We start from the raw sequence: 21,496 nt of genomic DNA, 5'->3' as shown, positions 1-21,496 counted from the left end.
TTATAATCTTTCTGGTTGATTTGTAATATTAGAAACATGACTGCTGTCTTTTATCTGTGTGACTATACAGCCTGTTTCAGACATGACAACCAGACAGTGTCTGAAGTTATCTTTAATACATGCAACACAGCTGGAGATAGTCCAGACACTTTCTCACTTCTGATGATAATATTTTTGGTTTAGGTATTGTTGCTTTCTGGCTTGAAGCTTATCTACAAAAGCAGTTCAATAAGGAGAGATCATGTGGAAAAACCGAACATGATTTATTGAGATACAGAAATAAATGTAACTGTTAGGCAGTTAGACTCCAATGACCCATCATAGCAGAAGAAATCTCAGCAGTGACAGGATTTTGCATAAGCCACACCCCAGAGTCAAAATGCTGGTAGTGATGAAGATGGAGGCTGGGACAGGGTTCTGAGTGACCACGGTGAGGAGGAGAAAGGAGAGGAGGCGGGCTGCATAGCTGAGGATCTGAAACACAGAATGGTAGAAGCAGAAGAGCAACAGATTTAAAGCATGCAGAGTGGAGGCTGGCAAGAGCATGACTGGAATAAAGTAATGATGTCAGAACTGAGTTTGTGCTGGAAAATGAATAGATATAAACTAACAGCCACCAGGAAGCAGACAGATGACTTATTACAGACATGCCTTGTTTAAATTATGTATAAGCATCATTTTCTATGTCATCAGAATGTATCTGTATTATAGTTTTAGCTTTAGTCTTTTTTATTAAAAGTTGGATGTCTGCATAATTGTAGACTATATGTCTGGTATGTATCATCTCAAGACTGTCATGATACAGTCTGAGTTATGACAGTATAGGTACGTAATGCAGAAAAATTGCTCCACAGGCCATAACACTATATAATCTAAATAAAATGATAATGAAATAAAAATTAAAAGCAAAGTGAAAAATAAATGTTATCCACAATAAGTAAATTGAAAATGGTGTTTAACTTTTGATAATGTAACACAACCTTTGTCCCAACCAGGACTCGAACCCGCGCTCAGACAGTTCAGTGTAAAAAAAACCCCATTTTTTTCCAATGCCCGAAAAGCTGCGATTTGATTGGCTGTTTCTCCGTTACACCTATACGCGAGGAGAACAACTGAGATAATCCATCCAAAATACGAGGTTAGTCATTCATATACTGCTGCATGGGCTGGGCTGTAGTTACATCCTAAGGTTTTAAAAACTGAGCTTAAATAAATGATTAGCGGTAATAAAAGCCGAGGGAGGTCAACAGGGATCACTGACAGTCAGTGATCCCTGTTGACCTCCCTTTCTTTTGAGATCAAATAGAAGAAAATACATAACATTAAACATGTTAACAACACAAAAGCCATATTAAACGCAGACTACTTTAGACCCGGAAGTAGGATTCGTGGCGTCATCACTGAACAACCGGATATGAATGGAGCTCACCGCAGTGTAATTTACAGTTAATTTATGGTCATTTACTGTCAGGGGTGGAAGTAATGAATTACAAATACTCACGTTACTGTAATTAAGTAGATTTTTTGGGTACTTGTACTTTTATGAGTAATTTTTCAAGTGTGTAATTTTACTCATACTTGAGTACAACTTACACCATGTAATCTACTGAGTACGCCCATAATTTGAATTAATATTCAAACCTTTCGTCTGCATTTTTGCAGCCAATAAAGCCGTGCAATCCCGACCGGCCAATTTAAGACGTAAGCAAAGAATAAACTCTGATGCAGCAGCAGGCACAGGTGTCTGGAGGTGCTACATGGTGGAGTACAAACTACTTTATAGACGGAAGATGTGGAGACAAAGAAGCCAAAATGGAGACAGAGGACAACTGTCAACCATGAAAACGACGTAGAAAAGACGGAGGACGTGTGCCCGTGGCCATACCTGGAGGAATTTTTCATGTGCAGAGGGAGAAAAGGAGACAGCGTCCAGATGCAGTGCAAACTTTGTTTGACCTCTACAGTCATTTCAGCTTACAAGACTTCAGCGTCTAATCTAAAAAAAACAAAAAACACATTGAGGTAAGAGGTTTTACAACTATACGTGTACAATATTGCCTTCTTATTTTTCATGTGTGTTAAGGTTATTAGTTTGGCTGAGATATTGTCACCGCCATTGGTTAGCCTGATATTAAAATAAGACGGAGCTAGCTAATGTGCGTGTGTGCATGCATAATTGAGCTAAATTCGTAGGAATGTTTTAGCTTATTATTTGGATAACCACCGTCATTACAATAAATTAAATTTGTAGTCATTTAAAACTCACAGGCCTACAATCAGCTGCCCTATATAAAAAACAAAAACAAAATTTGAACACAATGCTGAGCTGCATCTCAAATTAATCTTCCAGCTCTCAGCTGACATGTACCAGAGCCCGCTTGATGGATCAGTTGATCAGGATCATTGGCCTGATATAGGTCTATCATAGTGACGTGGCTCTTAATCAGTAGGGTTATATGTTTCCCAATATGATATATTTTTTTAAAGAACACAATGTGGATTGTTTTTATTTGTTAGCTGTATGGGCAGCATTTTTGTGTATGTGATCCCTTTCCTTAAATTACATTTGCTATATACACATATTTTGCTCTCTTAGTATTTTTAGAACCTGACTAATACTGAAAACTTTAGGGTGATACTGATAAAAAGGACTTAAAAATTTAGATACTGATACATTGGTCGATACTCTTTTTACAGATAGTATACAGATTACAGAACTTGGAATGTATACAGAAATTCATGTTTTTCGCAATGATCGTTCAAAATTGGTTTACATTTGTAAATAAATACAGCAATATATCTGCAAGATTTGACCAAATTCACCACTCTTTTATACTATGCTAAACAATCAAAGATTAGCTCATGTCTAGTTGAATGATGTTTTAAAAATGTTTTCCTGTAGTGTTAATCACAGTGATGTTATGAAGTAATGTATGAACCTGACGTATGATAATATTTATCTCTACAGAGGAAACATCCATCGAAGATTGAGCAGTACAATATCACTGTGGCGTCAACATCTCGTCAGCGAAAGGCCACAGCCACACCAAACAAGCTCTCAGCAAATACACAAGCCAAGTTACCAGACCTGATGTTGAGAGCTGCAAACAAACATGTTCCACAAGCAACTGTTGACATGCTTGTCATCAATTTCATATGTGAGGGTCTACAGCCATTTGCAGTGGTAGAACAGCCATCTTTCAAAGAATTGGTTACCACATTACAACCTCAAGCCAAAGTCCTCTCCAGACCCACTGTCCGTGCCAGAATCTGTGAAGCTGCTGATCACATGAAGATGACTTTGGTTGCAGCATTGGATAAAGTCAAATTTGTTGCTACCACTACTGATTGTTGGTCAGCTCATCAGAAAAGTTACCTTGGAGTCACATGCCATTGGAGGAAGAGTCCCTGGAAAGAAGATCTGCAGCACCAGCATGCAAAAGATTGAGAGGGTCTCACACATTTGACATGCTTGCTGGTGCGCTTGATGATATCCATTGTCAATACAAGATTAGAGGCAAAGTTGTAAGAACCACAACTGATATGTGGAAGGCCTTGACAAAGTTGGATCCACTGTTTGGGGCACAAAATGATGCAGATGAAGCTGAAGATGAAACAGACCCAGAAACTATTGACCTGACTGACCATATTGACTACCATGAGGCAAGTGCAATTCTTGATGAAGACTCTGGTTTGGAGTATCAACTCCCGTCTCATCAGCGATGTGCATGTCACCTGCTAAACCTTGTGGCAACATCTGATGCTGCCCTAGCAGAGAGCATGAATGAAACCTACGAGAGGCTCTCCCGTGCATGCTTTGCAAAATGCCAGGCCATTTGGAACAAAACTCATTTGGCTAATGAAGTGGTAGAGGACAAGTGTGAGCTACAGATCATTCGTCCCAATGCAACACAATGGAATTCAACCTACCTTGCCATTGAAAGGATAATACGCATCATTGATGAGAAGGGGGAAAATGCCATCAGGAGCATTTGTGAGGAGTTCAAGGTGAAAATGTGAGTAAAATTGGACACCTACCAATATGGTTGCAAATCTTGTGAATTTTCCTTAATGGATGGTTAAAAACATGAGCAGACTCTTAATATTAAATCAGAAGATCCCTGTTATAGTCATGGTGGGTTTTGTTGTTGTGTCTTACAGGTTGAGTCCTGCAGAAGTTGCATTCCTTAGGGAGTACTGTACCACCATGAAGCCACTGGTGAAAGCTTCAAACATTCTTCAGTCTGAGTCCACTTCCTTTATGGGATGGCTCCTGCCAGTAATCCAACAACTACTGTTCAAACTTAGCAGGCTGGAGACATCAAGCAAGACATGCGTGCCACTCATCAGAGTCCTGCAAAATGGCCTTCAAAAGCGTTTTGGAGCGATGATGGAGGATCCAGAGTTGGCTGCAGCTGCAGTCCTCTTACCCAAGTTCAAGACTTCCTGGACTGACAGAGCAGATGTAACAGAGGCTGGTAAGGATTCATGTGATCCCATTTTTGTGTATTTTTACATTTGAACACATGCTTAAGTGAGTATTTCACCTAATACATTGTAAGTTATTGATGGTCTGTCCCGAATACTAAACAATCCTTTTTGAGAATTTGCCGTTTTTAAATTTGTGTTCAGGAATAATCACTGAAATTTAAATAACAAAATTGTGTTATCTACTTGCAATTACAGCCTTGACATACATCAAACAACATCTTGAAACGACAGAGCATGAGAGTGAGGATCAGCAAAGAGAGTCATCTGATGAAGATGAATTCTTCTCCAGACCAATCTCCAGACGGCTGCAAAGTGCAGTTGAGCTTGATGGTTACCTTGCTTGTGCCACAGACACCATGGAGCTGCTGCACTCCTTCTCAGGTATCAAAAACCTCTCTCTTAAACTGAACACAGCTCTGCCTGCTTCTGCTGCGTGTGAACGACTTTTTAGCTGTGCTGGTCTACTCTTCACAGCCAAACGAAGTCGGATTGCCTCTGTTAATTTAGAAAACCAGCTCTTGCTGAAACTGAACAAAAGGTTCAGAAAGTAAAGTGTGACAGAAATGCTAAGAGTTTAAGACACTCACCTGCCTGTTGTTCAGTGTATGGGGAAAAGTTTAAACTGTTCTACGCATGTTCAGAAACATATTTGTCATTGTTTTAACAAAAAAAATTCCTTCTTTTATATCTACATTTATTTAAAAAACAAGTTACCTTTCTATACCTTGTTCATCTGAGAAATGTGCTTTGAACATAAATATTTATACTGGTGAATCGAGTTGAATGCCTGCTATTGACGACAGAATAAAACATCAGTGTGTTAAAAAGTAATTAATACTCTAGTTTTTGAGAAGAGTACTTTGTACTTTTACTCAAGTATTTTTTAACACCAGTACTTTTACTTGTAATTGAGTACAATTTAACCAGTGTAACAGTACTTGTACTTGAGTACAAATTTTGAGTACAGCAGGTGGATGAGGGAAAGGGGAGGAAGGAGGAGGAGAGACCTGTGGTGGCCGCCGGACCGGCCGCGTCTCGTATTGAAAAGGAACCCGATTTGTCCCGGACTCCAGCTTGAATGAAAAAAAAAATACACAAAGCTGGAGTTCTTCTGTGTCTTTACGTGGCCAGCTGCCTCTTCTTCTCCCATTCTCTCTCCCTCTCTCTCCTGTTGCTACTTAAATGATGAAACTGATCAATGATCAGCTGATCGCTTTTCTCTCTTGTTTGTTTATCGTGCATTTCGAGCCAGAAAGAGGAAACCAGCGGTGGTCGCTCTAAACAACAGCAGCAGGTTAAAACTTGATCAGCTGCTATTAGAATTTATTTAATATTACTTTCTAGTATCAGCTGATGTTGGCTGGAGCCACAGCTGTAACAGCTGCTGGTCATGATATCGGTTTGGATATATGGTGAGAGGGAAACGTGAAGATGAAACCAGGAGATGTCCTTACTGAATCATCAGAGCTGAACAGGTGATGGAGAAACAGGTTTACCTTTTAGGTGACATGAATAAGTTGAAGGGAAGTTATGAACTGTTTCTGAGAGACAAATAACATCAGGATCCTTTTTTACTGACAGCTGGTAACTGTGCAGGGACGGGTCTAGCAAAGTTTTGCAAGGGGGCAGGTAACCATATACATGCACTGTTTATAAGATTGGGGAAACCTGCAGTCAGCTGAGACTGAAGAAGTCAATTGGATGAGTGACGAAACGTTTTTCCCACAAAACGTAAAGTCCAGATGAACAGAATCAACTTTTGGAGATACTATATAGCTCATGCTAATATCACATCTTCACATTTTTCTTTTTAGAGGTAACAATAACTTTGCATTCTCGCTACTCACCATGCTCTAAAACAGGTATATGTTAGCAATGACATCATTTAACAAATGTTTTTAAAATTCTAGCCGTGCTAATTAGCCTTAGGATTGGTTGAGGTCTGTGCAAGCCTTTGGAACAAAATCAGTCTTTTAAAGCTCACTATTTTCCAGGTGAGCCTATAGCACATTTGTTAAAGTCAGTCCGGATTGTACAGCTTCTAATCAGAAACAATTAAAGTTTGTTTCTTTTTTTGTGCTCATCAATCTTTTTCTGTAAGTAGTTACCGAAATACAGTCAACCTTTCTTCATTTTCCTAAGTGTGTGTGTGTGTGTATGTATGTATATATATATATATATATATATATATATATATATATATATATATATATATATATATATATATATATATATATATATATATGTATATATATATATATATAAATAACAAAAAAAAAAACAAACCACAACGCCCCCCAGTCCCACACAGATCAACACAACCATCAAACATATTAGAGGAATATAACAGTAACAAAAGTAGATTTAAACAGGCAATACCTCTAGACTAGCAAAATAAGAGATAAAGGGTTGCCACTTGTGAAAAAATTTGGCTGTGCAACCTCTCAACGTATATTTAATTTTTTCAAGTTTTAAAAAAAACATGACATCTTCAAGCCACCGGGAAACAGTAGGATACTTAACAGACTTCCAATGCAACAATATTAGACGTCTCGCTAATAGGGATGTGAAGGCTATAATATCCTTTTGTGTGGAATCAAGTGTAAGTGAGCGAACAGGAATCCCAAATACAGCAATCAGAGGACAAGGATGAAGAGTTACCCCAAGAACAGTTGACATAATAGCAAAATACCCTGTCCAGAAACCTTGTAGTTCAGGACACAGAAAAAACATGTGGCTAAGGTACGACCAGTACTTTTAACATTTTATCAATTATTTACCAAATTAAAAAACAACATGTGGTAACTTATTTTTAATTTTGCTGCATACGAGTTGAATGAATGCTTACTGGATCTAGAACACCATTTAGATCATAACAGCTCCTGATCAGGATGAATTTCATTTTCAAATCAAATTTCATGTCGCAGTTTCACACTTTTGTAACATATTATTTCAAAGCTTGCTTATGGGCTTGTTTTGGAGCAGACCAACAGTCAGGCTCGTCTTCACCCTTACTGTCAGACTCTGAATTGATGGTTCTGCTATATCTCACCTGGCTGAGTGGGGACACATGTACTAAACGTTAGAGTTCCCACTGCAGGAGCTTGGGTTTGAGTCTGCCCTCGACCGTTTCCTGTGTGCCATACCGCCTCACTCTCTCCCCACCTTCCTGCCTCATGTTCTGAAATCTCTTCCTCTCCATCAACTTTGAGTTTCTTTGAGTGGAGCTTCTTTTGCAGCTGTGACAAAATATAGAACGGTTTCTGCAACCAGGGGAGTAAAATGTGCTGCAGTGTGAGGGCGCACAGGTGTAGGTGTGGAATTTTACATATAAATATTATAGTTTACTTCATGCACAAGAAATGTAAACATTTAATCTAACCCACTTTTCATCAACTACATAACCTTTATTGGAGAGTACATTCATAAATTGTGTGTATCACACACACAAACACACATCCACTAAACTCTCTCGTTTTATATCTCTCCCTCTCTCTTGTGAATGATGGAAGTTTGGTGGACTGTGTGGTTTGTCTGGCTGAAAGTTGTGTTTTTTTTTTATGTGTGGTGTGTTGTGAGGCTGATTATGAGTTAGTGCAATTGTGTATGGTGTTGTTAGTGTAGTTTATGTGGTGTTAGTGGTTTTTCCTGGATGCAGAGCAGGTCAGTATGCCGTGGACTTTTACACCACCATGTTAGGGATGGAGTAAAGTAATAAAGCTTGAGTGGAGAAGCTGCTGCAGGGGCTTCCTCAGCTGAGCTCTGAGGACAGAGCTGTCCTGGATGCTAACTTTTCTTTGGAGGAGATTAGTGCTGCTGCTGGTCAGCTGGCTCCTGCACAGGGTGGGCTGCCTGCAGACTTCTGTAAAAGACTGTTACTGGCATCGAGCCATCATGTGGGGCTCTCTCTTCTCCCTAAAAAACAGAGATTTGTCTCTGCTTAGAAATGGAGACGTGGCTCTGTTATGCACAGATTACTAACTTCCTTCAAAAGTACTGGCCACCAGGCCGAAACACTTTGTGAAATGAATCGCTCACAGAGATCAGTCGTACTGTGTACCACACAGCTCTAATGTGAACAAGAGTTTTCTCATGAGAGACTTGGTAGTTATTTGTAAATTGTACAGTTTGATGTTGGAATAATTTCTTTAGATTAAGAGAAAGTGTTTGATAGGATTGACAATCTTTTTTGTTTTTCCATTATGAGAAGTTTTGCTTTTTGGAGGTGGATTTTTGTCACTTTTGGGGCTGTTGTATCAGGCGGCTTTCTGTTTTGTAAAAGTGGATGATGGGCTGAGCTGCCCAGTATAAGTTTGGAGAGGATCTAACTGGAATGTCCTGTTTCTGGAATATATATTTATATTGGTATATTTGTTAGAATTTTTAATCTTTGTTGAATGTTTTAAGAGATAAATAAGCAAAGTTATCTAGATTTATGTTGCCAGGTTTATGTCGGAGGCCTCTGCTGGTGTTGTCATTGTTTTTCTGTTTTCATTACAGATCAGAGTGATGTGGACTTTCTCAAAAGATGTTTAGATTTGTATGAGAACCTTCAGCAAAGGTGAGCTGGTGAAAAAATATGGTGTAACAGGTTTGTTGGTGGTCATATAGAGACTTTTTTTTTTTTTTAGGAAAAGAAGAGTCTCGGAGGTTGCCATGGAGACGGTCTGTGTCAGACTGTCTAAACCAAAAATGGATGCTGTACATACACTGATAAATGTCATTTCAGGAGTGGCCAGATTGAAATCCAGAGAAAACTATGCTAGAGGTGAAAGGTCAAACATTGGTCATCATGTTGAGATTTTTTTTAATACCACAGACTGACAAAGAAAACTGAAATTTGTGAATTTTAAAGGTGTGCAAGATGTGCTGTGTTCAGTCGCAGGGCCTTGCCCTTTTATTTCATTTGTCTTTGGTTTCGAGTTTTTATTTGTGCTCTTGTAATTATTTTGTGATAAAACTTTTTCTATTTTGAGATCAAGATTCAAGTGGAAATCTTTGTGTGTCTGTCTCTCCCTTGGTTTCTGTAGAGGTGCAGTGTGGGGGCGCCTGGATAAATGTTAAACAGAAGCTAGATGTAGTGTTCCTCCACTGTCCGTTAAGGATATGAGGAAAAGAAATGGTCAAGAACAAAGTGTATGGTGTATTTATAAAAGAAAATGGCTTTTAAATTGTATACCAAAACCACCACCAGAAAGTCAACTACAACTTGTTACATAATCATCATGATTGTTGTATCAGTTTAACAGTTTATGGGTTGACTTCTTTCGGTTCATTCACTGTTTACATCATGAAGGAAAAAGAAGGCAACAGGCTGAGAAATGAAGCTGTTGTGTGTCTTTGTGGCCACACGGGGGCAGTGCTGCATAAATAGTAGAATCTCTTCCTGGACACTTTTTCTGGACCTCTTTTTAAATGACTAATAAAGACAACAACAACATGAATTACATCAGGATCTGATATGGTTGTCTTTTTTTGTTGAGCTTTATATATTTCAGAATGCCTAGAGTTTGTTTTTTTCCCATGTTTTGTGATACAGAACATCTCCTCTCAGACGGCTGTTGTCTCATAATGGGTCGTTACCTGGTCTGATGGGGTGTTTGTTCCATTTATAAATCAAGTGATTGATTTGTGAAATGAGAGCTGGCCTCTGACCTGCTGACTGGTGTCTGATCTTCTCTGCTCCCCTCAAATTTGACAACTACTCGGCTAATGTGATGGTGGACAGGAAGTCACTAAACCTGGGACTCTGGAAACACATTTCTAGGGATAAAAAGTTAATGTAGATCGTTTCAGGAGATAAATATTAAATGATCGATTTGGCGATTATACTAATATAGTAAGAAAAGAATGTATGAAGAAAAGATTTTTTATCTATACACTTAAGCAACGACCAGAGTCTTAGAATTGCGCTTTCACCAGGTTTTACTTGACTGAACAACAGAACTTCTCTGTCTCCTTTATAAGGGGTCACATCCTGAGTTACACAATGAGTCTTTCAAATGTGTGCGCTAACCCACTGCATGTGTAGTCGTGCTGAGACCGTGTGGTCTTATTTTTATTACCCCTTGATTCAGCTGTGACCTGCTTATCAAGTCTTTTTACAAGTACATCATAATTATCTGCTCTCATGCAGACATAAGTTGAGCAATGGTTTAACAAACTTTCCCATCAAAAACATGAAGGTTTAGCTTTAAGCTTATTTGTCCAAACAACAAAGGATAAACTGCCAGCACCTGGACTGAAACAGAACATAGTAGTGTTGGATGTAAGTAAAGGAAATACAAGTATAACTGTGACTATGGAACAAATCTCCTTCAATGTTAAACCTTAATGTTAACCTGATTGTGTTTATTAGAAAAATCAGCCATTACAGTGTCTGTGATTGCTTCACATAGTTAGTTAACTCTGGTTGTCTGTGGGGTTGTGTCAAACTTGGAGTGGAAAAAAAGCATAAAAACTGTGGAAGATGCAGACTGTGAAAGTCTAGTTTATTTCATGAATACAATTTTTTTTTTTACAGTCGCTAGAACAAAGTAGCGTACATTCATGATAAAGTAAATACCACAACACAACATGGACAGTAAGAAGTAAACTGAATTGTCTTAGAACTTATTATATTCTTTAAGCTTAAAAGCAACACCTAGGATTCGACTGTTTGTGTTTTAAACCTTTTATTCAAAACTAGTATGTGTCAACACTTCTTTCTCCCAGCAGCATTATTGAAGTGACACTTTAACGACACTTTACCTGCTGATGCTTCACATCACAATCTTTATGATGAAAAAGCTCAGATGTCTGTGCTGTCACTTGTTATGAAAATGGACAGAACCTGGGCTCAGGCTTCCTCTTCTTCTTTCCTTCCTCTTTAATAATAACCATAGATCAGTAAAATAGCCATATTTTTAAACAAATGATTGTGATGAAGAGAATTTTTTTTTCTAGTGTGCATGAACTCAAAATCTTTTAAGTTTAAATCTTTTTTGTTTACCAATAACTGGGGAAATCCAAACTTGATGTACCAGGTCAACTCAGCGAGCTCCTGTCTTGACCTCCCCTCTGCGCACGCACGCACGCACGCACGCACGCACCACACACACACACACACACACACACACACACACAGTATCATCATAAATGCCATGATATCTTTCTTGTTCAAATAGTTTATTCACTTAACAAAGAGGTAGCTTGGAAACTCAGTAAGAAGGAGGAAAAATAGTTTAAGGACATTTTCTCAAATAAAGAGGATTTCATCATCTTTCTGTTCATAATGGGGCGATTGTGGCTCAAGAGTTGGGAGTTCGCCTTGTAACCGGAAGGTTGCCGGTTCGAGCCCCGGCTTGTACGGCCGCGGTCGTTGTGTCCTTGGGCAAGATACTTCCCCCGTTGCCTACTGGTGGCGCCAGTGTCCGGCAGCCTCGCCTCTGTCAGTGCGCTCCAGGGTGGCTGTGGCTACAATGTAGCTTGCCATCACCAGTGTGTGAATGGGTGGATGACTGGTTGTGTAAAGCGCTTTGGGGACCTTAGGGACTAGTAAAGCGCTATACAAATACAGGCTAAATAAAAGAAGAGATACATCAGAAACAAATCAGTAGATCCAGAAATTATAGAGTCAAACTCTTTTCAGCTGTAGAGGTACACTTCATGCACTCCTTAGCGTACAGTTCAAATGCCTGTGTTAGGGTGCATTGTTTCAGTTTCATTAAGTCTTCTTGCAGTTACATGATAATTATTATGCTGGAGTGATCAAAGCTCATAAACATCTGAGTTACACAATGAGTCTTTCAAATGTGTGGAATATCCCAGCTGTAACCTTTGCTTTCAATTTGGTTAAATTTGGCATTCAGATCACAGACTAAACAACAAGTACAGTAGGTCTTCCACTCCACAATTAAAAATAGCAACACTCATGCAAGGCTTTATTCTCCATAGAGTCAACATAAAGCAACATTAAATAATGGATCTTTCATCTGAAAAAATTACAGTTTGTATAAATTTACACTGAAGACCAAAATACACACACATACATAAAACCCATAAATCACTAAAACCTATTAAAACACATGGAAAATTACCTCATTTGTTGTGCTATTCAAAGATGTGTATGTGTGTGTATTCAGGCCAAGTCATAAAGAAAGCAATAGAGGTCAATATACTTTATGTTCTACAGTCGCTGCAGATTAATGAATTATAGTGGAAACTTGAAGATCCTAGGTATAGTAGTTTGTGGGAAATAAATACAGTGAAGTGACCATTTAGCGCTTGTGGCATGAAACTGCTTAGTGCATTATTATTTGCTTTTCTACAATATGATATTTGTTTAATAATTGATTGATTTAGTGCATAAAATAGTTGATAAATAAAATGTTAAATATCTAATCTAAGGGAGTGTCTTTGACACATGCTGACTGCATTCTTCTTATAACCAGAACAGGAAGTGAGATCAGAGGAGAACGAGAGTGAGCAGTTTGGTGAAAGGAACAGGAAGGATGAAGAAGAGGTGAATATCCACACAGTTTAAAAGGAGACATCATGGCACAATAAGAGCACAAGCTCTAAGATGAAGACTGGTAATGATTAAAAACTGCACTAAATAGTATCATTCTGTGACTTCACACTTTAGGTAGTGCATAACATGTACCACTTTATATTAATTTTACTATATGTTTAAATAAATAAAAACAAATAACTTTAAAAGGTGCTGTTATTGAGTGAAAATTCAAAAGACTTCATGGCTGGGGAGAAAAAGGGAAAAAGATGGAGGAACACAGCACACATAAGAAGTATGTCTTCATGTCCACACGTAAGAGTGGACATGAAGTCAAAGTCAGGGACATGTCCGATAATAAAGACCTTCCACCTGGCTACATATATGTCACTTCTGCTTTGCCCACATTCATCTATGGTGATCGCTCATAACTAAGCAGGGTGCTATGCTCTTATCAAACGATGATCCGAAACTGCTCTTAAAATAATTATTACAAGAATATATACATATTTTTTTTGTTATTTTTTTTAGTTGAATATAAAATGTTTGTGTGTGATTGTCAGTACAAAGAGGAAGCGCGGACAGAGAGACTGGAACTAACAGAGATCAGGTGGATTTTTCACAACATCTACATGCATTAAATGGATGCGTTGTGTGCTTTTCAGTAGCACTCTGCTATTAATGTGAATAATAGCATTTAGCAACATTCACATCACTGTAAACTTGAACAGGATGAATGCCACTATACTGATGTGACAGACTACAAATCTGTTCTCCACTCTCTGAATTCAAAAGCTGTCATTTAAAATCAGCTCTATTACCAGTTTGCTTCTTGTGCAGGTACGTGGAGTCGCAGGGGGATTTTGAACTGTCTGTATTGTATAATGGTACTTTAAATACTTGATGATTTGGTGGACCTGCCTCTATGTGGTTAAGAGACTGAAACAATGCCGTGCAGGTTTCTCCTCTGATCTGCTTTTTCTTAAACTGTTTTTGAAATTTACTGTCAACATGACTGTGCCATTGCATCGGGTTTTAAACTAAAGTGACCACCGTAAAGCTGATGTATTATATTAAAATCTGTTATTCTTAGACACTGCTGTAGGTCATCCAAAAATTACATTTCTTTTGAAGGCAACACTAAAAGCATGACATTAAGACTGAGCTGAGCCCTCCTAAAGGTTTGATGCTGGAGTCGCCCCTGATTGAGTGCTTCTCACACATTTATGATTTTGAACAATTTACAGAAAATAATATCAACAGTAAGTACTTTTAAAGTCTTAACATATAATAATAGTTGCTGAATTCATGCAAGTCAAATAACTGATTGATCAACTACAGAAACAAAATTGTACTTCATGCGTTTCATGAGCATCTGTAAAATAACAGCTAAAGATGTCAGATAATTGTAGTGAAGTCAAATGTACCAATTTCCACTTAGAAGCAGCGGAGAAGAAGCCACAAATGTGATGGAAAGACCGATGTAATGCCTCTATCACCCACTGTCCTTGCCGACCTGCATTGGCTTCCCGTTAAGTATCGCATTCAATTCAAAATCCTGCTGCTCACCTTCCGAATTATTAACGATATAGCTCCAAGCTACCTCATTGAGCTCCTTAGACATACACCCCTACGGTGTAATTTTACATGTAGTTGTTTTTTTTACTGTGTAATAATATTCAGCATTGCTATCAATACATTTTTCAAAAAATGCTTCTCTGTGCAAAATGGGATTAAAAACATAAACTGTGGGTGTGGCGGAGGTGTGGTCCGGGGCGCGGCTGCAGGGGAGGAGTGGTGCAGTGAGCTCAACGGGGCGATGCTGGTAAGAACAGCTGATGGCGATTTTGGACTGATGGTGGTTTTCCTTTCCTTTATATAGTGAGGTGGAGAGGAGCGGAGGAGAGAGACGCTGGGGAAACCGACCGCTGTCAGACGGTGTTCTGTTGTAATTCAGTGCACACTCTTAATAAATGTGGGATCTGATGACAACGACCTGTGTGTGGGTGTATCTGTGCCTAGCGTGTGTCACAGTGGGATACGGTTATTCCGTGATTTGAACCGGGGGAACAAATCGTGGCAGGATCAGCCTGATATTTTTTGTATCCCACTCTAACTTTACTGTATAAAGAGCTAACGTCTCCAAAATGTCAGGAGTAGTTAGTCATTACAACAAGTGTTTGTGAACTAAAAATCAAGAATGTGGGATACTGTTTGTCCGTGATTTGAACAGCCCAGCGCTGCTCCCGACGAAGGGAAAACCAATTCTGCAGGGGAGACCTACCTCAGCGCTTGTGCAGGTGAAACCAAAGGGCAGATATGCTTCACCATATTTTCTAGTCTTTGGCTTGGAATAAAGTTGGTTTGGAAACCTATTCAGCGATGCTTCATCTCCTGCTTTGCGTTGGTGTAGGCGCCCCGTGCTAGCAGTGTCCAAGCATTTTGTTTTTTTCCCCTTTTCATACCGCCCCCCCTCCCCCCACCCTGCAATGGCTCTGCGCCCCCCCCTAGGAGGCGGGCCCCACACTTTGGGAAGCTCTGGCCTAGCCCCATCTTATCTCTCTGAGCTGCTGCAGCCTTATACACCCACCGGCTCTCTCAGGTCAGCTGATCAGCTGCTCCTAAATGCATCTGACTGAGCGTAAACTTAGAGGAGATCGTGCTTTTGCCGTAGCAGCTCCAAAACTGTGGAACGATCTGCCTTTAGAGATAAGACAGGCCCCTTCTCTGCCTGTTTTTAAATCACTCCTGAAAACCCATCTATTCACCCTGGCCTTTCACTCCTTGTGAGATGTTGGTTTTTAGTTTTACTTCAGTTGTTTTAGTTGATTCAATGTTGTTTTAGCTTGTTTTTAAATATAGGGCTGTTTTAATTTTTATGTACTATGTTTTATTTTTTACTGTTTTGTTTTATTCCATTGTTCTTAACTTATTTACTGTACAGCTCAGTTATTCTCCTGACTGAAGTTTGATCTGTTTAAGGCATCCTGCCATGCGATTGCATTTGTCCCTGACCACCAGAAACCCTCATGCTAACTTTTATCGAGTGGAAAAAAGTTAGCATTCATCCTCCAGCTTCACTGTGTTTCTATGCTAACATAGCTGTGTCGCTAGCGATCATGTAGCAATCAATCAATCTTTATTTATAAAGCACTTTTCATACAAAAAAAAATGTAGAACAAAGTGCTTTACATGGTTAAAAGCAGCCCACCCCACCCTCCAACTCACTCCCCACACTGTCATTAACATAAACGATGTGAATACACACACACACACACACACACACACACACACACACACACACACACACACACACACACACACACACACACACACACACACACACAAAAAGAGTAAAATTGGGCTGGGTACGCATGAGCCAAGTGAGGAAACACTATAACAGGGAGCCGTCTGCACCGGGAGCCGGTCACAGACCGTAGCCTCCAGGCTGGGCACACAGCAGGAGGGAGGCAAAGAAGCCCCCCAGCCAGGCTGAGAGGACCCCAGAGCCCCAGCAACCATGGTCGATCACAGCCCCGGTGCAGGGAGCGCCCTCTGAGGAAACACTGGAGATATGACACAATAGGATATATACAGGGTAAAACGATAAAATAAATGAGAACGGGATACAATATAAATAGAGTAACAAGATTAAAAAATAAATCAATAAATATTAGGTAAAGCCTAAATTAATAATAGAATAACAGGATAGAATAAATAAGCATAAAATAAATAAACGTTAAGTAAAAGCTAAATTAAAAAGGTGGGTCTTGAGCCTGTTCTTAAAAACATGTACGTTCTCTGCGGCCCTGAGCTCCTCCGGCAGGCTGTTCCACAGACGAGGACCATACCACTGAAAAGCTGCCTCTCCGTGAGTATGTGTCCTGACTTTAGGGACAATCAATAGGCCAGTACCAGAGGACCTCAGGGTCCGCGAGGGTTCATACGGTAAAAGCAGATCTGAGAGATAAGAAGGCCCAAGACCATTAAGACATTTAAAAACCAATAAAAGAACTTTAAAATCGATCCTGAAACACACGGGGAGCCAGTGCAGCGATTCTAAAACCGGTGTAATGTGGGCCCGCCCTCTGGTCTTCGTCAGCACACGAGCTGCCGAGTTTTGTAAAAGTTGTAAAGTTGAAATATTCTTTTTAGGAAGACCAGAGAGCAGGGCATTACAGTAATCAATGCGACTGGTAATAAAAGCATGCATCAGCATCTCCGTGTTTGCCCGAGAGAGAATAGGGCGGACTCTGGCTATATTTTTTAGATGATAAAATCCAATTTTGGTTACATATTTAACATGTGGGATAAAACCAAGCTCAGAGTCAAAAATAACACCCAGGTTTTTCCACTTGTAGCGAAGGACATAGTGAAAATGCCTCTAATTTAGACAAGAGTTTCTCTCTCTGAGCCTCGGGACAGATGATTAAAACTTTAGTTTTGTCCTGGTTAAGCTGTAAAAAGTTTTCTGCCATCCAAGATCGTATATCTAAAATACAGTTAAAAAGGGCATCCATTGGTCTGGTGTCATCAGGAGACACGGAGATGTACAGCTGCGTGTCATCAGCGTAACTGTGGAAGTTCACTCCATGCCTCCTGATGACACCGCCGAGAGGCAACGTATACAAATTAAAAAGTACAGGGCCTAGAACCGACCCTTGAGGCACACCACATGTCATTTTATGGATCTTAGAGGAGCATGTATCCATACTCACCATAAAAGTTCTGTCAGAGAGATAGGAAGTGAACCAGTTGTGTACAGCACCAGAGAGGCCCACCATGTGTTTCAGTCTGTTTAAAAAAAAAAAAAAAAAAAAAAAATAGCGTGGTCTACTGTATCAAAGGCTGCACTTAGATCCAGTAGCACCAGGACTGAGAGCTTTTGGGAGTCCCAGTTACATCTAAGATCATTTAAAACCTTTAGGAGAGCCGTCTCTGTGCTGTGGTTCACCCTAAATCCAGACTGGAATATCTCCAGGATCTGTCTATCATTCAAAAAGTCATTAATCTGAGTAAAAACAAGTTTTTCTAAGATTTTACTTAAAAATGGTAAGTTGGATACAGGTCTGTAGTTATTAAAATCATTACAATCCAAATTGCTCTTCTTTAGAAGGGGCCTCACCACTGCCGTTTTAAAGGCAACAGGGAAGACACCCAACTGAAGAGAGCAATTCATCATGTATAAAAGCTCAGCTTCAAAAAAATCCATAAAGTGTTTTAAAGAGTGAAGAGGGGATTGGATCTAAAAGACATGTGGTGGGTCTCACTGTGGAGAAAACTTTCTTAAGGTTTTCAGCATTAACCAGGACAAAGCTGTCCAGTGTCTCCTCAGGTACAATCGAGCCCTCAGATGTGTTTAAAATCATATCGCGATTAGATAAAATGTCAGATCTGATGGCGCTGACTTTTCCCCTGAAGTGGTCTGCAAACTGCTCACAGAGTGACTCTGTGGGGGTTCTTTGGGAGCTGTTAAAATCAGGGTTAAATAAATGATCACATCATTATATACCAGCTAGTCCAACTTCAGTAACCCTACAAAAGTTACTGCTGTTTAGTGTTCTGTCTTCATTTCCCATGGAAAAGAAATAGTAAAAACTAAAAGACTTGCATCAGATTTGGCCTACTTTATATAGTGAGTCATATTCGCCCATCCTTTTCTTCTTTAAATGTGAAGTGGTGTTGGAATTTCCAAGTAAGAAATGCATTCCTGCCCTGCTGCAGGCTCTGTTGTGCTGGCTCCGAGTCCATTGTGTAACTGACGGCATCAACATCAACAGTACATTCGAGCTTCTTTGTTGCGGCTCTTCCAACCAGTGGCTGCGGCAGGCTAAACATGAGGACACCAATGACGCGCAACAATTAACGCACAAAACACTTCTGTATCATTTGCTTCTTTATTTTCACATGCAACTGTCCAAACCACAAATCAGCATATGGGATTAACTATCAAACAAACGCACAGACTGCACAAACAAATAACTGCAACTTACGAATAACTGCACTAGCTACTATGTCAAAATTACAAACTGGTCTATGGCATCAATTAGTGCACAAATATACAAACACCATCAAGTTACAGTCCAAATATATCACAATCATTCAAGCTGCTATCAATTGCGATCACGTTGTGTTCAATTTGCATTCATATTGCAATAATATTACGATCATGTTGCGGTATGTTGCAGTCAACAGAAAGTTTTGCCTCGTGCTCACCCTACCTTCTGCTCATCACATTAGGTGCTGTGAACAAGTGAGTGCAACCACATTTATCTTATACCACACCCATGAGACACGCCCCACACCCATGACCAATACAGTGAGTCCATTTAAACCAACCCACTTAGTCAGACGGAAACAACTCATATGGCTCCTACACTCTTATTACGTGTTTTATTTGGGTTTCCGGCAATGCGTTTAATTACCAAAATTAGAGGTGGGATAGCCTAACATATGAAACAGAAAATGACCGCTGTGTAATCCATTTATTTCAGTAACTGTATTCTAATTATCACCTATTTAAACTGTAACTGTGACGAACTGGTTACTCATATTTTGTACTTTACATACCTAACACCTGTACATGTATTACTCCCCAACACTGCACTCAATAATGTTAATGTGGTTGTGTTGAGTAATACTGCGAGTGCTGATGTAAGAGCTTTGAGATGCATTTGTAGATATTATTACGTGTTTTACAGTCTTTATGGTGCTAGCTTAAAGTTACGGTGTAAAGGTTATCTTATATTGTGGTAAAGCGGTTACTATTTAAATGGTGTCTAGACAGAAATATTAACTCCTGTTATGACTAAGTTGCTAAGTTACTAGTTAATGAAGTTACCAGTAACATGGTTAAACGCATTCACAGATTCACAGTAAATATCCCGATTAGCTTCAATGGATCTATAATAAATTTCTGCTAGTTCTAGCGCTTCATTTAAACCGTATGATACTCATACTTACCCAGAGTCAGTGTAAAATAAAATTCTACCTGTGTGAACAAAGTCTGGCTCCTTTAATCCTGCATGACAAACTTCAGGATGCAGGTTTATTGACCCTCTTTCCTGCTGGCACACCTGTGACACCTGAGAGTCAGCTAGAAACTTACAGGAATGTTTACTTCATGCAAAGACTGATAGACTCTGTAATACTGTAAATGATCAGTAACTTAGGTTAATACTAAACATTTGTGCCTCTCTGTCTGTGCTGAACCATTTAGAATCAGGTTTTGAGTCAGGCTGCATTGAGTGTGGGACTTAAAAGCATTAGGCTTGAGGATGGTATGAAAATCTCTACTTACCTTCTACGCTATATTTTTGTTACTGATTTATTAATACATTTTACATTGTTTCTTTTGTTTATCAGTAGAGAGAACACAGATTTCAGAGGCGCAAAGAGAAGCACTGTTGCTTCATACTTAATACTTTAAAGCTGCATTAGGGGAAGACAAGAAGCAGAAGTACTTCCAGGCACAGCCGCAGTGAGGGAGCAGACACCTTACACTGAGTTCAGAGAAGTCAGAATTTCAAGAAGCGTCTGAAACAGCTCAGGTTTGGAAAGAAGCCTTTTATGTTGGGTGTTATAAAAAATATACACATATTTATAAATACATTTTATAATAACAACTATAATATTATTATAAATAGTAGTTATTCTCTTATTATTATAAATAAATATCAAACATTTCAGTTGATTTTCTATCACATATATTGTGTTAGCCCTGTGATAAACTGGCAGCCTGTCCTGCTTTTGCCCTGTGGCAGCTGGGATAGGCTTCAACCTCCCACTGTCACGATCCTGGGTCTTTTGACCCAGCGTTTTAAGTTTTAGTTTATTTTTGATGTTTATGGTTTATTTTTAAGTTCATTAGGTTATCTAAGCTCATTTGTTTATTTAGATTCCCCTTGTGTCTTCTACCCCTGTGTTTTAGTCTCCCTTTGCCCTTTATGTGTTTCATGTCTTATGTTATCAAGTTTATATTGTCTTGTCTGCGTCTCATGTTTCCTGTTTTATTTTGAAGGTCTGTGTCCTATGTCAGTGTAGTCAGCTTTGCTTCCTTTGTCTGAGTAGTGTCAGCTGTTTCCCCATGTGTTTCCACTTCCCCCTAATCACCCTTGTGTGTATTTATTCTGTGTGTTTCTGTTCATTCTTTGTCAAGTTGTCTGTTGTTCCATGTCTCCAGGAGTTTCCATGTTTATGTTTTTTGCAAAGTTCAAGGTTTTGTTCTTTCCCTTTTGTGTTTAGCATTCAGTTTTCCCAGTTTAGTTCTAGTTAGGTTCTTTCTTGTGTGGATCTGCCTTTTGTTTTTGTACTCTTTTATCAGCCACATTAAACGGCTCGCTTTTAACCTGACCATGTTTTACCCAACAGACATTTATTTCAGTGACTCTTTTGAATTTAACGGACTTTGGATTATTTCCTGTGCAGGAGGAGGAGAAGGAGGCTATTCGGTAGTGATGTGCAGATGAAACTTCATGAAGCACTGAAGCTTTTCATCCAATTGGTTCATCCCAG

The 21,496-nt window shown here is 39.3% G+C and overlaps 1 protein-coding gene and 1 long non-coding RNA gene across 5 annotated transcripts; one reads left to right on the top strand and one right to left on the bottom strand.

The window, feature by feature from the left end:
* Positions 1–242: 242 nt before the first annotated feature.
* LOC113034283 (uncharacterized) lies at positions 243–2,419 on the bottom strand. 2 transcript variants are annotated; one of them, XR_003274142.1, is made up of 3 exons: positions 2,369–2,419; positions 1,886–1,996; positions 243–474 (listed from the first exon to the last, which is right to left on the bottom strand). It is a non-coding gene; the product is annotated as an uncharacterized LOC113034283 (long non-coding RNA). The 2 variants fall into 2 exon arrangements; XR_003274141.1 differs by having other exon boundaries at positions 2,267–2,399.
* On the top strand, positions 1,958–13,437 carry LOC113034282 (uncharacterized). Of its 3 annotated transcripts, none has more exons than XM_026188711.1 (6): positions 1,958–2,022; positions 2,969–4,016; positions 4,162–4,478; positions 4,723–4,872; positions 8,992–9,052; positions 9,123–9,918. In XM_026188711.1, exons 2-6 carry the CDS (start codon positions 3,388–3,390, stop codon positions 9,313–9,315), a joined length of 1,350 nt encoding a protein of 449 aa, XP_026044496.1. In that variant the 5' UTR covers positions 1,958–2,022; positions 2,969–3,387; the 3' UTR covers positions 9,316–9,918. The 3 variants fall into 3 exon arrangements, with proteins under 3 accessions (XP_026044496.1, XP_026044495.1, XP_026044497.1); XM_026188710.1 differs by having other exon boundaries at positions 4,687–4,872; XM_026188712.1 differs by lacking the exons at positions 8,992–9,052; positions 9,123–9,918 and adding an exon at positions 12,924–13,437 and having other exon boundaries at positions 4,687–4,872.
* The last annotated feature ends 8,059 nt before the right edge of the window (positions 13,438–21,496 follow it).

This window comes from Astatotilapia calliptera, chromosome 12, assembly GCF_900246225.1.
Source record: "Astatotilapia calliptera chromosome 12, fAstCal1.2, whole genome shotgun sequence".
NCBI lineage: Eukaryota > Metazoa > Chordata > Actinopteri > Cichliformes > Cichlidae > Astatotilapia > Astatotilapia calliptera.
Note: the sequence above shows the minus strand (reverse complement) of the source record. Positions and strands in the feature narration are given on the sequence as shown.

What these genes read in the sequence shown, in the direction of transcription:
- LOC113034282 (XM_026188710.1), top strand. Translation starts at nt 3,388, where the DNA reads ATGCCATTGGAGGAAGAGTCCCTGGAAAGAAGATCTGCAGCACCAGCA. An exon ending in AGCAGATGTAACAGAGGCTG is followed by an intron (nt 4,479 to 4,686) that starts GTAAGGATTCAT and finishes TTGCAATTACAG; the next exon opens with CCTTGACATACATCAAACAA. An exon ending in TATGAGAACCTTCAGCAAAG is followed by an intron (nt 9,053 to 9,122) that starts GTGAGCTGGTGA and finishes TTTTTTTTTTAG; the next exon opens with GAAAAGAAGAGTCTCGGAGG.